Genomic DNA, 15,341 nt, shown 5'->3' with positions numbered 1-15,341 from the left:
AATATATAATACATAAGTGGCAAATATAGCCAGGAACCGATTTCATATTTAACCAGAGCATTCGTGTAATAGTCTGAATTACTTTGACGATTTTCAATCCACTGCCTAAAACTAGAGATTCTAGTGAAGACCCCATTTCGGTTTTCCACAGTGCTTCCACCCGACGACACACCACCAAGGTGCCACTCCTCTCCTCTGTCAAAATAACATTTTACGTATCGCTAACCTTCGGTATGATTGTAACAAAATCCAAGTCTGCAGTTTCAAATCATATGTAATGTCTAAATAATATAATAAATTCACAATCATTTAGCAAACAAGACCTACAATCATTCGAAGATTAAACAGAAATGGCCAAACCTGCGGCACATGAGTGGAGTCCCAGGAAGAGTCTTCTCTGTGCGGTCGCCGTCAACACACAATTGGCTGTCCTTGTTCACAGAGGGACACGAGAGTGTCTTCAAAGTTGATTGCTGGAGATGGTCATCTGAGGGCAAAATGTCACTGTGAATCAGGTTTGAAATGCTTATTCAGTCTACCTTTATCTTTGCACTCATATGTCTTTTATTCCCTTATCTTCAAAAAATGGCATAGCTTACAAGGTTCTTCTTCCTGCATGTTGGTCCAGCCTGCTATGACGCAATCAGTGTTGACATCAACTACTTCACTATCAAACTCGCACACTGGTCGCACCCACCTAATCAAATATGCAGAGTTAATAATCGAAACAATTGTTTTTTTTAAATAATAATTGAAACAGTTATAGGAAAAAAAACGCTTCCTCTGAGCTGGATTCAGATTGAGATTAAAGCTTTTTAACCTGACATAGGACCTCCGGTAATTATAGGATTTATTTAATGTGTACAGTGAGCATGAACTTAGAAACAATTATTCAGGTAAAACGTTAGTTAAACTTTTAAATGTATTTATTGAAAAAAATGCAGTAGGTATAAAATTTATATTAAAACTGAGCTGATATACAGGCGCTGTTTTAAAAGCGAGGAAATCAAGACCTTATTTAAACCGTTATGACCTAAATCTGCGTTTCGGACCCAGAAGCATGTAATAGCGAGCGCACCTCTTGTTACAGTTTTGGATAAGTGCGCCTAACGTAAGGGGTGTATCGGTTAGGTTAGCAATGTGAAACTCTAGTGCTCGAGTTACTCGGAGACCAGAGCGGAGTATAGTAGCGACACTACAGTTTAAAATGTGGGGAAAAATGCTAAGTGATTGCTGGTCATATTGTAGAATGCTCTGCCAGACAAATATTTCTTATTAAAGCACATACTCCATTTTCCTTTATATACCTGTTCAGATGGAGTGGAGTTGCCAGCCTGAGGAGGGCGAGCTCGTGTTCATTGTTAATGATTTCAGTTACATTGGAAATCTGTTCATAAGGGGACGTTGAATTCCTTCGCAGCATTCCAGCTTTGACTTCATAGAAGTACTGGTCGTACCTGAGAAAGATGGCCACTTACAATTTATAGTTTAAGGATGTGATATTCAATATGTATATCTACAGATATGACATCCTGTTGTCTGTAAATCAGGGCTAGCTTAAACACTTTTGCAACCACTAATACACTGAAAATATACATACATATATATAGACAAAAGGGTACAAAATACAGCCATTATAGTGACGGTCATACTAGACTTCTCTGTCCGGGTATCCCTAGACAGCCACACTTAGTGTTTATCAGCTATAGAAGGATTAATCACACATTAGTCACACTAGTCACACACACATACACACTAGTCACACTAGTCACACATACATACACACACACACTAGTCACACTAGTCACACATACATACACACACACACTAGTCACACACACACTAGTCACACACACACTAGTCACACACACACTAGTCACACACACACTAGTCACACACACACTAGTCACACACACACTAGTCACACACACACTAGTCACACTAGTCACACTAGTCACACACACACTAGTCACACACACACTAGTCACACTAGTCACACTAGTCACACACACACACTAGTCACACACACACACTAGTCACACACACACACTAGTCACACTAGTCACACACACACACTAGTCACACTAGTCACACACACACATTAGTCACACTAGTCACACACACACACTAGTCACACTAGTCACACACACACACTAGTCACACTAGTCACACTAGTCACACACACACACTAGTCACACTAGTCACACACACACACTAGTCACACTAGTCACACACACACTAGTCACACTAGTCACACACACACTAGTCACACTAGTCACACACACACTAGTCACACTAGTCACACACACACTAGTCACACTAGTCACACACACACTAGTCACACACACACTAGTCACACATACACATATACACACACACACAGTCACACATACATACACACAGTCACACTAGTCACACTAGTCACACTAGTCACACTAGTCACACTAGTCTCTCTCACACACATACACACTAGTCTCTCTCACACACATACACACTAGTCTCTCTCACACACATACACACTAGTCTCTCTCACACACATACACACTAGTCTCTCTCACACACATACACACTAGTCTCTCTCACACACATACACACTAGTCTCTCTCACACACACACTAGTCTCTCTCACACACACACTAGTCTCTCTCACATACATACACACACACGCACACTAGTCACACATACATACACACACACACACACTAGTCACACATACATACACATACACACACACTAGTCACACATACATACACACACACTAGTCACACATACATACACACACACTAGTCACACATACATACACACACACTAGTCACACATACATACACACACACTAGTCACACATACATACACACACACTAGTCACACATACATACACACACACAAGTAACACATACATACACACACACAGACACACACTAGTCACACATACATACACACACACACACACACACACACACACACACACACACACACACTAGTCACACATACATACACACACACACACACACACACACACTAGTCACACATACACACACACACACACACACACACACACTAGTCACACATACATACACACACACACACACACACACACTAGTCACACATACATACACACACACACACACACACACACTAGTCACACATACATACACACACACACACACACACACACACTAGTCACACACACACACACACACTAGTCACACATACATACACACACACACACACATACACACTAGTCTCTCTCACACACATACACACTAGTCTCTCTCACACACATACACACTAGTCTCTCTCACACACATACACACTAGTCTCTCTCACACACATACACACTAGTCTCTCTCACACACATACACACTAGTCTCTCTCACACACATACACACTAGTCTCTCTCACACACATACACACTAGTCTCTCTCACACACATACACACTAGTCTCTCTCACACACACACTAGTCTCTCTCACACACACACTAGTCTCTCTCACATACATACACACACACGCACACTAGTCACACATACATACACACACACACACACTAGTCACACATACATACACATACACACACACTAGTCACACATACATACACACACACTAGTCACACATACATACACACACACTAGTCACACATACATACACACACACTAGTCACACATACATACACACACACTAGTCACACATACATACACACACACAAGTCACACATACATACACACACACAGACACACACTAGTCACACATACATACACACACACACACACACACACACTAGTCACACATACATACACACACACACACACACACACACTAGTCACACATACATACATACACACACACACACACACACACTAGTCACACATACATACACACACACACACACACACACACTAGTCACACATACATACACACACACACACACACACACACTAGTCACACATACATACACACACACACACACACACACACTAGTCACACATACATACACACACACACACACACACACTAGTCACACATATACACACACACACATACACACACACACTAGTCACACATACATACACACACACACACACACACACACTAGTCACACATACATACACACACACACACACACACACACACACACACACTAGTCACACATACATACACACACACACACACACACACTAGTCACACATATACACACACACACATAGTCACACATATACACACACACACTAGTCACACATACATACACACACATACATACACACACTAGTCACACTAGTCACATACATGCACACACTAGTCACACTAGTCACATACATACACACACTAGTCACACTAGTCACACATATACACACACACACTAGTCACACATATACACACACACACTAGTCACACATATACACACACACACTAGTCACACATATACACACACACACTAGTCACACATATACACACACACACTAGTCACACATATACACACACACACTAGTCACACATACACACACACACTAGTCACACATATACACACACACACTAGTCACACATATACACACACACACTAGTCACACATACATACACACACACACACACACACACACACACACACACACTAGTCACACATACATACACACACACACACACACACACTAGTCACACATATACACACACACACATAGTCACACATATACACACACACACTAGTCACACATACATACACACATACATACACACACTAGTCACACTAGTCACATACATGCACACACTAGTCACACTAGTCACATACATACACACACTAGTCACACTAGTCACACATATACACACACACACTAGTCACACATATACACACACACACTAGTCACACATATACACACACACACTAGTCACACATATACACACACACACTAGTCACACATATACACACACACACTAGTCACACATATACACACACACACTAGTCACACATACACACACACACTAGTCACACATATACACACACACACTAGTCACACATATACACACACACACTAGTCACACATACACACACACACTAGTCACACATACATACACACACACACACACACAGTCACACATACACATATATACACACACACACACTAGTCACACATACACATATACACACACACACTAGTCACACATACACATATACACACACACACTAGTCACACATACACATATACACACACACACATAGTCACACATATACACACACACACACATAGTCACACATACATACACACACACATACACACACACTAGTCACACATACACACACACTAGTCACACATACACACACACTAGTCACACACACACACACACACACACACTAGTCACACATACATACACACACACACACACACTAGTCACACATACATACACACACACACACACACTAGTCACACATACATACACACACACACACACACTAGTCACACATACATACACACACACACACACACTAGTCACACATACATACACACACACACACACACTAGTCACACATACATACACACACACACACACACTAGTCACACATACATACACACACACACACACACTAGTCACACATACATCCACACACACACACACACTAGTCACACATACATACACACACACACACACACTAGTCACACATACATACACACACACACACACACTAGTCACACATACATACACACACACACACACACACTAGTCACACATACATACACACACACACACACTAGTCACACATACATACACACACACACACACTAGTCACACATACATACACACACACACACACTAGTCACACATACATACACACACACACACACTAGTCACACATACATACACACACACGCACACTAGTCGCACATACATACACACACACACACACACTAGTCGCACATACATACACACACACACACACACTAGTCGCACATACATACACACACACACACTAGTCGCACATACATACACACACACACACTAGTCGCACATACATACACACACACACACACTAGTCGCACATACATACACACACACACACAGTCACACATACATACACACACATAGTCACACACACTAGTCACACATACATACACACACATAGTCACACACACTAGTCACACATACATACACACACACACACACTAGTCACACATACATACACACACACACACACTAGTCACACATACATACACACACACACACACTAGTCATACATACATACACACACACACACTAGTCACACATACATACACACACACACACACTAGTCGCACATACATACACACACACACACACACTAGTGGCACATACATACACACACACACACACACTAGTCTCACATACATACACACACACACTAGTCGCACATACATACACACACACACTAGACGCACATACATACACACACACACTAGTCGCACATACATACACACACACACACACAGTCACACATACATACACACGCACACACACAGTCACACATACATACACACACATAGTCACACACACTAGTCACACATACATACACACACACACACAGTCACACACACATACACACACATAGTCACACACACTAGTCACACATACATACACACACACACACACACTAGTCGCACATACATACACACACACACACTAGTCGCACATACATACACACACACACATACTAGTCGCACATACATACACACACACACACACATACACACATATACACACAAACATACATACATACACACACACACACACACATACACACATATACACAAACATACATACATACACACACACTAGTCACACATACATACACACATACGTACACACACGTGCTAAACCACATTGAGGTATCCTTAACGGTTACCTTATTATTCCGCCTCTGGAACAAACTCATTTTAATGATACATACTCATCAACACAGGCAGCAGCTGTTAAGATCCACCTAGAGTCGAGGATGGAACCAAGGCAGGTAGGCAGGCCTTCCCGCAATAGCATCACCAAGAAGCCCCACATCTCGGGTTCAGCATTCGAAGTTGCCATAGAATTAGCCAGCCCTGCCCTGCTGCCCAAACCGAGGAAATATTTTGAGCCGTGTAAAAGCCCAAATTGTGCTGGAAAGGGAATGAAAGTTTAAAATCATATGCATCTAATAACAAGCACATTCTTAAAAAGTTTTAAAACACTACGCTATGTTCAAATAATAGCAGGCATATGCAATGCTCAGCAATATGATGTATCTATAGGGCAAAATATACTGATAGAGAGAGTGACAAAAAATTGCTAGACACCGAGTTGTAATCACCTCTCTTATGCCTGACGTGGTATGCATACTGGCTCCCACATTTGGGTTCAGCACATGCTATTAGAAGGCCAAGGTTGCTGTCACATGTATTTGCCATGGTATAACTGCTGTTGTGAAATGAAAGTCTTGTCCAAGTCTTCGATTTTAGTTCGCTCGGAGTTTGGATGGGCTTCAGTTGGAAAATATGGGTGTCATTGCTGGTCGTAATGAAATCAATAGAGTTTAGTAATTGACATTGGATCAGTTCATATTCTACTTGAATAAATTTGTTGTTTTGAAAACTATACATAAACTTCTTTTTAGTAGTTCAAATGTCAAACAAGGTTAAAAATTAAGTAAAATATGGACTACTTTTGATTATATCCACATTTCGTAGAATGGTACTCTTTCATCTTCCTTTTCGTCATATGCATGTTTGCTTAAGGCTTATATATACTTTTGATAACGTAATTTCACGGGTTTTAAATAAAAAAAATACATTGCATATGGACCCAACATACAGTAAACATTTGCAGGTGTTTCCATATAAAGAAATTGCCATCAGTTGCATAATTTGGGCGTTCTGTGAACCGAATTTTACTGTATTTTATTTTGGAAAGGAAAGTTTAACTGCAGCTGAAAGAGCTCAGATGTTTGACAGTATTAATCAAGTCAAACATCGTAGAATGGATATTGTCACTAAAATATGAAAATTTAGCTGGTAATCCTGGTAAAGGGAAAAAGTCACTCACTTTTCATGTCCAACTATATCGCTGCACACACTGCTGACTAAAGCAGCATAACTCTGTATCGGGGATGAACAAAAAGGCAGCCAATGGCCCATTCTCCTCATTTGCAAAAAGCCTGATCGCTTGACGACGAATGGATCCTGCAAAATATGAAGTCCTTAATTTGCAGCGAGATCAGTGAACATGTACGTTTCCACAACAAGCGGCTCGACTTGACTAGAGGACTATTTGGTCCTCACGATGTGGTTTATTCATTAGGATGAATGAACTGTCTAGTCTGGCAATGTACTCATCCGTGAATATCTTGTGAATACTGGTTACAAGCTAATTCGGAGAGAGAGAGAGCAGGTGAGAGCTTTAAGCATTCTTTTATCAGTATAAAAGTATGAGAGATAACGCACTATTGACAGTGTATGAGAATCGGTGGGTGTTTGTTAAAGTATGAGTATGAGTATGTAAGAGACTCGTTTTGTTAAATATATACTTCCTTGATTTAGACTGCAGGATAGGTGCTAATGATTAATCATAACTCTTAACACAATGACTCTGCGGGAATGTGAGGTTCACCTGGACTTCGTACTAGGTATTTTATTACTTTCAATGATTTTTTTTCTGTAGCGTCAATATCTACGATCATTAGCGGTGTATTCAAAAGATAGCGATAAGGTGTCTTGGTGATAGAGCGCTCAGGTAAGGAAATGTCATAGCACTATGATAAAGTATTGTGGTGAAAAGGGGTAGCAGGACTATGTCAGATGTCAAAGGTAGTAGAGCGCTGTAGGTTAGTATAGTACTGAAAATTTATTTGTTGAAAAATTTCTTCCTCGTTAACATCTGAGGTCGTTAACGGCGCATACAAGATAAAGTAATAGGGCAAAGCTTGGGGCCGATGCCCCTCTTGTAAGGAAAGGTCATACATCACACTAACAGTAACTGACAGTAGTTGACACAAGGAGAATTTTCAGTGGTACTGAAAATAGACAAGAATAAATAACTAATAAATACCAAATGGAGTACGAAGGCCGTTCAGGCCTGACAAAACCAGCCTTTCCACCATCTCACGCTTTAGGATGTGAACAGAAGGGGATGAAGAGAAGTAAACCGAAAGAGGAGAAGGCCAGGCAAAATTAGTGGAGGTAATGGCTGAGGTCCGAGATAGGGGTGATTCCCTACACTGCGCCCGAGTCTTCATCTACTGCACCCCCCCCCCCCCACGACAACGAGCAAGGGATTTTTTTTTTGGGGGGGCGTCCGCTCCGAGTAGTATTCGTGACCGACTGGGGTTGCCTCTGGGGATTTCCGAATAGGCGCGGTTGGTGCGTAGCACTCGCCTCAAAACCATGGATCTTGCAATTTTTGCATATTCAGAGATGCATGACAAATTTCTGTTGCTAGATATAACTTGTTACCTGATTATGTACATTAGCGTCCATTTCATGAAATATCGTGTGTTACATACTGAATACAGGATTGAATGATTTTATTGAAGAATTTTAAAACAATATTGAAACATAAAACAAAGCAATGGATTTTCGAAAATCTTATTTCTACAAAATTGACTGTGGAGTGATATACAAAGTTGTCACCAATGCTGCAGCATTTCCCTTTTGCATACCATTAAGACAAGCACACTGGCAGAGCGCCAAGACAATGTGAGAAGTTGACACAGAGAATGATCAAATAAAAGAGGTTACATACAGGTTCACGTCAGCAACAAGAGTGCACCATGTGTTGGCGCATGGCATTCTCCCCTCATGGCAGATAAATATTTGTTTTAAAAATCGCCCATCATGCAAAACAATAGCGAATCGTAGCATTACACATCCCATTCTCCCTCAGGCAATTCCCCAGAGTATGTGCTGTTGGCATGATGGTTCCTTGTATAATAAACGGCATAAAATATAAAGCATGCATCATGGCATGACGTGAATGACCTGTCGCCCCGAGCCACCCCCAAGTCGGCTGTAACGTGGACCGTTAAGGAACAATTACCCGAGTTGCATTAAGCTTGCATGGACAGTCAAACAGCTTGTTATAGACGTTTGCTTCAATGCCGCACTGAACCCTGTTATAATGGTTTCATGAATTGTCTTAAATATGATCCATCAATCATGTATTCAAAAGTCATATGGTGTTAGAATGAGAGGATGTGCAGTAATAACATTTGGCGAACAAATAGTTGACACCCTCATCCTTACACCCCCCTCGCCAACCCCTCTGCCTCAGCGTGAAGCCGCCCTCACACTGCCTCACACTACCTAAATTTACATGTGCGGAAAGTACATGTCACTTGTTCTAATTTTTTTGTTATTTTTTTTCTCCTCCATTTCCGACTTTTCTTTTCCATTCTCTTTTCTTTCTAACCTTTTCCTTGTTCGCTGTAAGATCCATCTGTTGCTCACTCACTCTTCCTCGCTGTCTGTCTTTCTCTCTATTCAGTTATATTTTATTAAATCTTTATATTTATTCTACGAATATTTTTTATCTACCCCTACCTTCTTCCTTTAGAAGCCTGTTACAGTGAACATATATACAACTACCAAATTATATCCATTATTTACATGCAAGGCATCTCGATCGCACTTTACTTTAGTAAAGACGATAGCTTAATATCAAGACCTTCCCTTTCCAGTGTCTTGATCTTGAAGTTGTGGTTTCTTTTCCATAATCCTTCAATGGGCTTAAAATGATAGCGAGGGAATAAATTACTAAAGGAAGATCCATGCTCAAACTTTGTGCTGATAGTGAAAAGTTCCCGTTCGTTTGGCAGATGAGTTCCATATAACATGTAAAGTTAGAAAATAAGTGCTATGAATTATTCATACATTTATGCAAAACAAATTTGAAATGAAAACACCGTTAGCGTAATTAAAATAATTATCAAAGCAATTTTATTAATTAATAAAATAACTGGTAATTGTTATTTCATGATTTGTTAGTCATAATTTGTTTTCAATTATCGACCGGGCGCCCTTTCCCCGTCTCTAGTTGGGGAAGGGATCAGCCACGATGACCAGCCGGAGTGGGGCAAAGTTACGCCATATATCGGGGTCCTTTAAACACCGAGTAGTGTGACCGTGGCTTAATTCACCGCGCAGATAATTGCTAAGAGTGGGAGAGGGAGGGGGTTCAGAAGCTTAAATTATAACTACTTGTATGTTTATCTGATATCTGTCAAAAAGTTTGCCTTTCATTTGAATTATTTACACTAGAATCATGTGCGTTGGAGACCAGGCGCATACACAGGTGTTCATCCGATTTATCATCACAGTCTTGTACTCCGTCACACTGTTTATCCTTATTCACACAGGTAGGTGTTCCTGCTTGCATGCACCATCTTTCTCCCTCACTGCATCCTATGGACGAAGAAGAAAATCATGGTGTAATTAGCTACTCGTAATACACAAAACATTATACCGAGTATATCAGGCAAATGCTTAATCTGCTCGCACTTTTCCACGAAATAAAGCACCGACCTTTGTCGTTATTCACACAATGACGCTCGTCTGAGAAGTCAGGGCAGTCTGGGTATCCATCACACAGGTATTCATTTGCAGTGCGCATGAGACAGGTACAGTTCAGTTCATCGGACAGATCGCCGCAGTTAATCTCCCTATCACACCTTTGGTTTGGAAAGAAGCATTCGTTGGTTGCGAAGCATGGCGACATGCCTTCAGGACAAGCTAGAAATATTCATACGATTACCCAATGCCCGAAAATCTTTAATATGAATAGCTACAGGTCGTCTTTGGAAATCCAAAACACTTACGTTTTGTAAACTGAGCCTTCACTACTGGAGACAATGCTGATGATTCATGGATTGGAGGGTCTGTAGTGCTGATATTCAGACTTCTAGAATAGCACCTCATCTTTAGATCCCAGCAATCATTCTGGGGGAGGGGGGATGCAGTGCATATTTTTTAGCTGCCTTACGTACACTTTACTTGTTCTCTCCCTTTATTCAAGAGCATGCAGACAGGAAGCGTCGCATGTTGATCAACCCCGTCTCACCTACCAGTGACCTACAGCGAGAGGACTGGAGACACGACCCCAAATTACGCCAACACTTCCTAGCACATGTCTGCTTTGCTGAAATCATGTTCCAGGAACCTGTCGATGCAATTGTCATATTATATTCATCGATATTTTTTGACACTGACATTTTCTGTATATGGTATACAAATTATGAATTCACTTCTAATCTATTAATATGCTACTGAAAACATGTAAATAATACTTTCCTGGTAATGTAAACACATCTGTATTTAGACGTCTGTACTTACGCATCGCTAATTTGATCCACCTGTAGTAAAAAGGCACTTTCGTATAGGCGCCGGGATAGCCCCTTCTTGCACAACCGATGCCGAAGGAAACCACACCATATAATTCCCAGCCCTTCTTGACACTGATAGAACAAATACTCGTTTATTTCAGAGGAAGGTATTCCGAAAAACAAAGGGTGCAGACAATATCAATCACTGAAGTTTTGCAGGCTATAATGCTATAATTACAAGAGAAAATACCTGTTACACATCATGGGCCCTCCGGAGTCTCCTTGGCACGAATCCTTCCCCCCGTGGCGATAACCAGCACACAAGAAATGAGCGTTAGGCACTTTGTAAACTCTTGGACACTGCCTATGTAAAGGAACATTCACTTCTTGCAATTCGTTGGCTGAAATATACATTTCTTTCTTTGTTTATCCTGTAATAATTATCTGCTTTATGACCTATAAATATGTGTGAAATATTTACAACCCAAAGTGAAAACGAGTTTACTTACGTATTCGTCCTCCTTCCGTAGTAGTGCCCCAGCCTGCCACGCTGCACATTTTGTCCACAACATCGTCCTTTTGTGCCAAGGCAATGGGTCGCACCCACCTGGGGATTGCGAAAGCCAAATGTCTATCAACCCTTTAAAAAAAAGTCTTTCAAAACTTTAAAGTTAAAATTATGACTATCACAATTCAGCTCTCGCAAGCTTAAAAAAAAAAAAAAAAAAAAAAAAACACACGGGTGACAATGACCTTGGACTCGCATATTTTATATTCTTTGCACATTACGTTCTTCATCAACGGTATGAAATGAAGTATTTGCCAAAGGGTTAACTAGCAGCGCGGGACGATTATTGACATCTTTCAATAATTAATCAATTGATCATTACTATGGAAAAATCGTTCATTATTCCATAATACTGCGTATATAAATGGCGTTCAGTTTCCATCTGTTGTCCATGCAAGTAACAGGAAACAAAAGTACAGAGCATAAATAATGTGCTTTTACATGTGAAATAAAGTCACCTGTTAAACTGGAATGGGGTTGCTATCTTTATCACCATGATGTCATTGTCTGATGAATATTTGTTGTATCCGGGGTGGAACACGACATGGGACACTGTTGATGTTTGCTCATAGGGCGACCAGGAGAGCCGCCTAAACATGCCGGCCTGTACCTCGATCACCGTTTTCCTTAGTCTTCTTCTCAGTCTGGGAGGAAAATCTTTATTTCAAACAAAGAATTCACTGCGATGCGGATATGGTTATACACTTAAATATTAAACATTCCCATTAGCTACTAACTGTTTCCAAGTAATCAGCATCAGTGCTGGGTCCTGCTACTCAGTTGCACTTTGCCTGTATCAGTGTGACTAGACTAACGTATCATTATCAATTCCAATATCATTTTTATGATAAAATACAATGAAGGACATGCGAGCGACATATGAGCCCCGCATCGCGATCGAAGCAGGAGGGCCCACCGAAGCAGGAGGGCCCACCGAAGCAGGAGGGCCCACCGAAGCAGGAGGGCCCACCGAAGCAGGAGGGCCCACCGAAGCAGGAGGGCCCACCGAAGCAGGAGGGCCCACCGAAGCAGGAGGGCCCACCGAAGCAGGAGGGCCCACCGAGCAGCACCTCGTTCAAAAGAATGTACAAGGTGGAACTTTAGGTTTAAGAAAAAGGCTTCGCCAGTCTCACTCCAAACTTCATTTATGAATCGTTACAGCCACGACTTACTTTAAATGGAGTTCACTTCTATTCACGAACATTGTCTGAGGTGATGTAGTCAAAGGGATTCATATCTGAAGCCTTATCATACCATCAAACACTTCTAACCGCTGCCAAGTGAATTTATTTAACGAAGACATGCAAGTTTCCCAGGACATTCTAGCAGCCTAAAGGAATACATACTCGTATAAGCAGTGGGCAGCTGACAGAACCCATTCAGCAGTGATGATGCTCCCGCCACAGAAATGAGAACCTCTGTAACTTAAGGAAACGATGAATGGCCAGGTCTTCCTGTCTGCGTTGGTGCCGCCTACTATCCGGGAGTCCATGTGGCGTTGTTCCTGCTCCTGCTTCAGGAACCTTTGCGACAACTGCTCCCAGTAAGAGTCGTCGTCCTGCTCCTCGTCCTGTAGTTGAGGCGGCGGCAGGGGGCTCGCCGGCGGCGGGACTGCGGCGCCGAACGAGCTGTTCGTGCCTGAGGGAGCTGGGAAGAAGGATCCGAGTGAGACGTTCATAAATACAAATTCAATTCCAAGCATCTTCACAAGCTGCCAAAAGTTTTGATAAGAAGTTTTATTGAATTCCCTGCAGAGAAATAAGCTAAGCTTTATCGTTTAATCACCGAAGAAATAATAAAGGAATATTCATCCATACATTAAACCCTGCAAACATTACGCACGGATGCACGGGCACACGCGCACACATGCATGTACACCCACCCCCACACACTTGTGACTACTCTGTCCTTCCTTAGAGAAAAGTTTGTCAATTCTGTTGTTATTCGTGGTCGGTACTTACCGTCGCCGGCGTGCCTGCGGGTTCTTCGGTAATGGCCGCAAGGCTCCGCGCAGTTTAAGTAACCAATGAGATACGTTGGGCAGGATGGAACTTCAACAATATTTCCTCCAGGTTTCCTTATGACGAAGGTGAATTTGGTCAATGCTGGTCTCCATTTGACATTTACAATTCTGACATTTTCTCTGCCGCATCTGTTTGGTAGAAGAAATCGAGAGGCAACGTGATTCTGACAACAGAAGGTAAAACGAGGCATTTGTATAATACATGTAACAGGTTTGTGATCACATCTGAAATATTCTATTTTAACTAAATAGACTTTCTTGCGTCCTAGTGAGATTACATGCCTTTAGATATTTACTTAAAGGAATTCATGCGAGCATCAGATTAGTCTATGAATTAAGAAGTCATGCGCCTTTTTAAAAATTAATTCGCCATATACATTAAGCCAAAAAAGTCCATAAATAAAACTTATTTTTTGGGAGGGAGGGAGGGAGGAATTCACCTCGTTA

General features: G+C 41.4%; 1 protein-coding gene across 1 annotated transcript in view; it reads right to left on the bottom strand.

The window, feature by feature from the left end:
- LOC113817153 (serine protease nudel) overlaps positions 1-15,341 on the bottom strand; it is a gene marked incomplete in the record, with an annotated part of 30,611 nt that overhangs the window by 6,060 nt on the left and 9,210 nt on the right. Inside the window, 16 exon segments of the mRNA XM_070131467.1 lie at positions 361-487; positions 600-697; positions 1,308-1,457; positions 6,910-7,111; positions 7,303-7,499; positions 8,034-8,170; positions 11,238-11,386; positions 11,507-11,713; positions 11,800-11,920; positions 12,046-12,140; positions 12,314-12,435; positions 12,554-12,704; positions 12,813-12,910; positions 13,330-13,515; positions 14,218-14,518; positions 14,833-15,023. Of these exon segments, the coding sequence (XP_069987568.1) occupies positions 361-487; positions 600-697; positions 1,308-1,457; positions 6,910-7,111; positions 7,303-7,499; positions 8,034-8,170; positions 11,238-11,386; positions 11,507-11,713; positions 11,800-11,920; positions 12,046-12,140; positions 12,314-12,435; positions 12,554-12,704; positions 12,813-12,910; positions 13,330-13,515; positions 14,218-14,518; positions 14,833-15,023 (2,532 nt within the window).

Source organism: Penaeus vannamei, chromosome 2 (assembly GCF_042767895.1).
Source record: "Penaeus vannamei isolate JL-2024 chromosome 2, ASM4276789v1, whole genome shotgun sequence".
Taxonomy (NCBI): Eukaryota; Metazoa; Arthropoda; class Malacostraca; order Decapoda; family Penaeidae; genus Penaeus; species Penaeus vannamei.
Note: the sequence above shows the minus strand (reverse complement) of the source record. Positions and strands in the feature narration are given on the sequence as shown.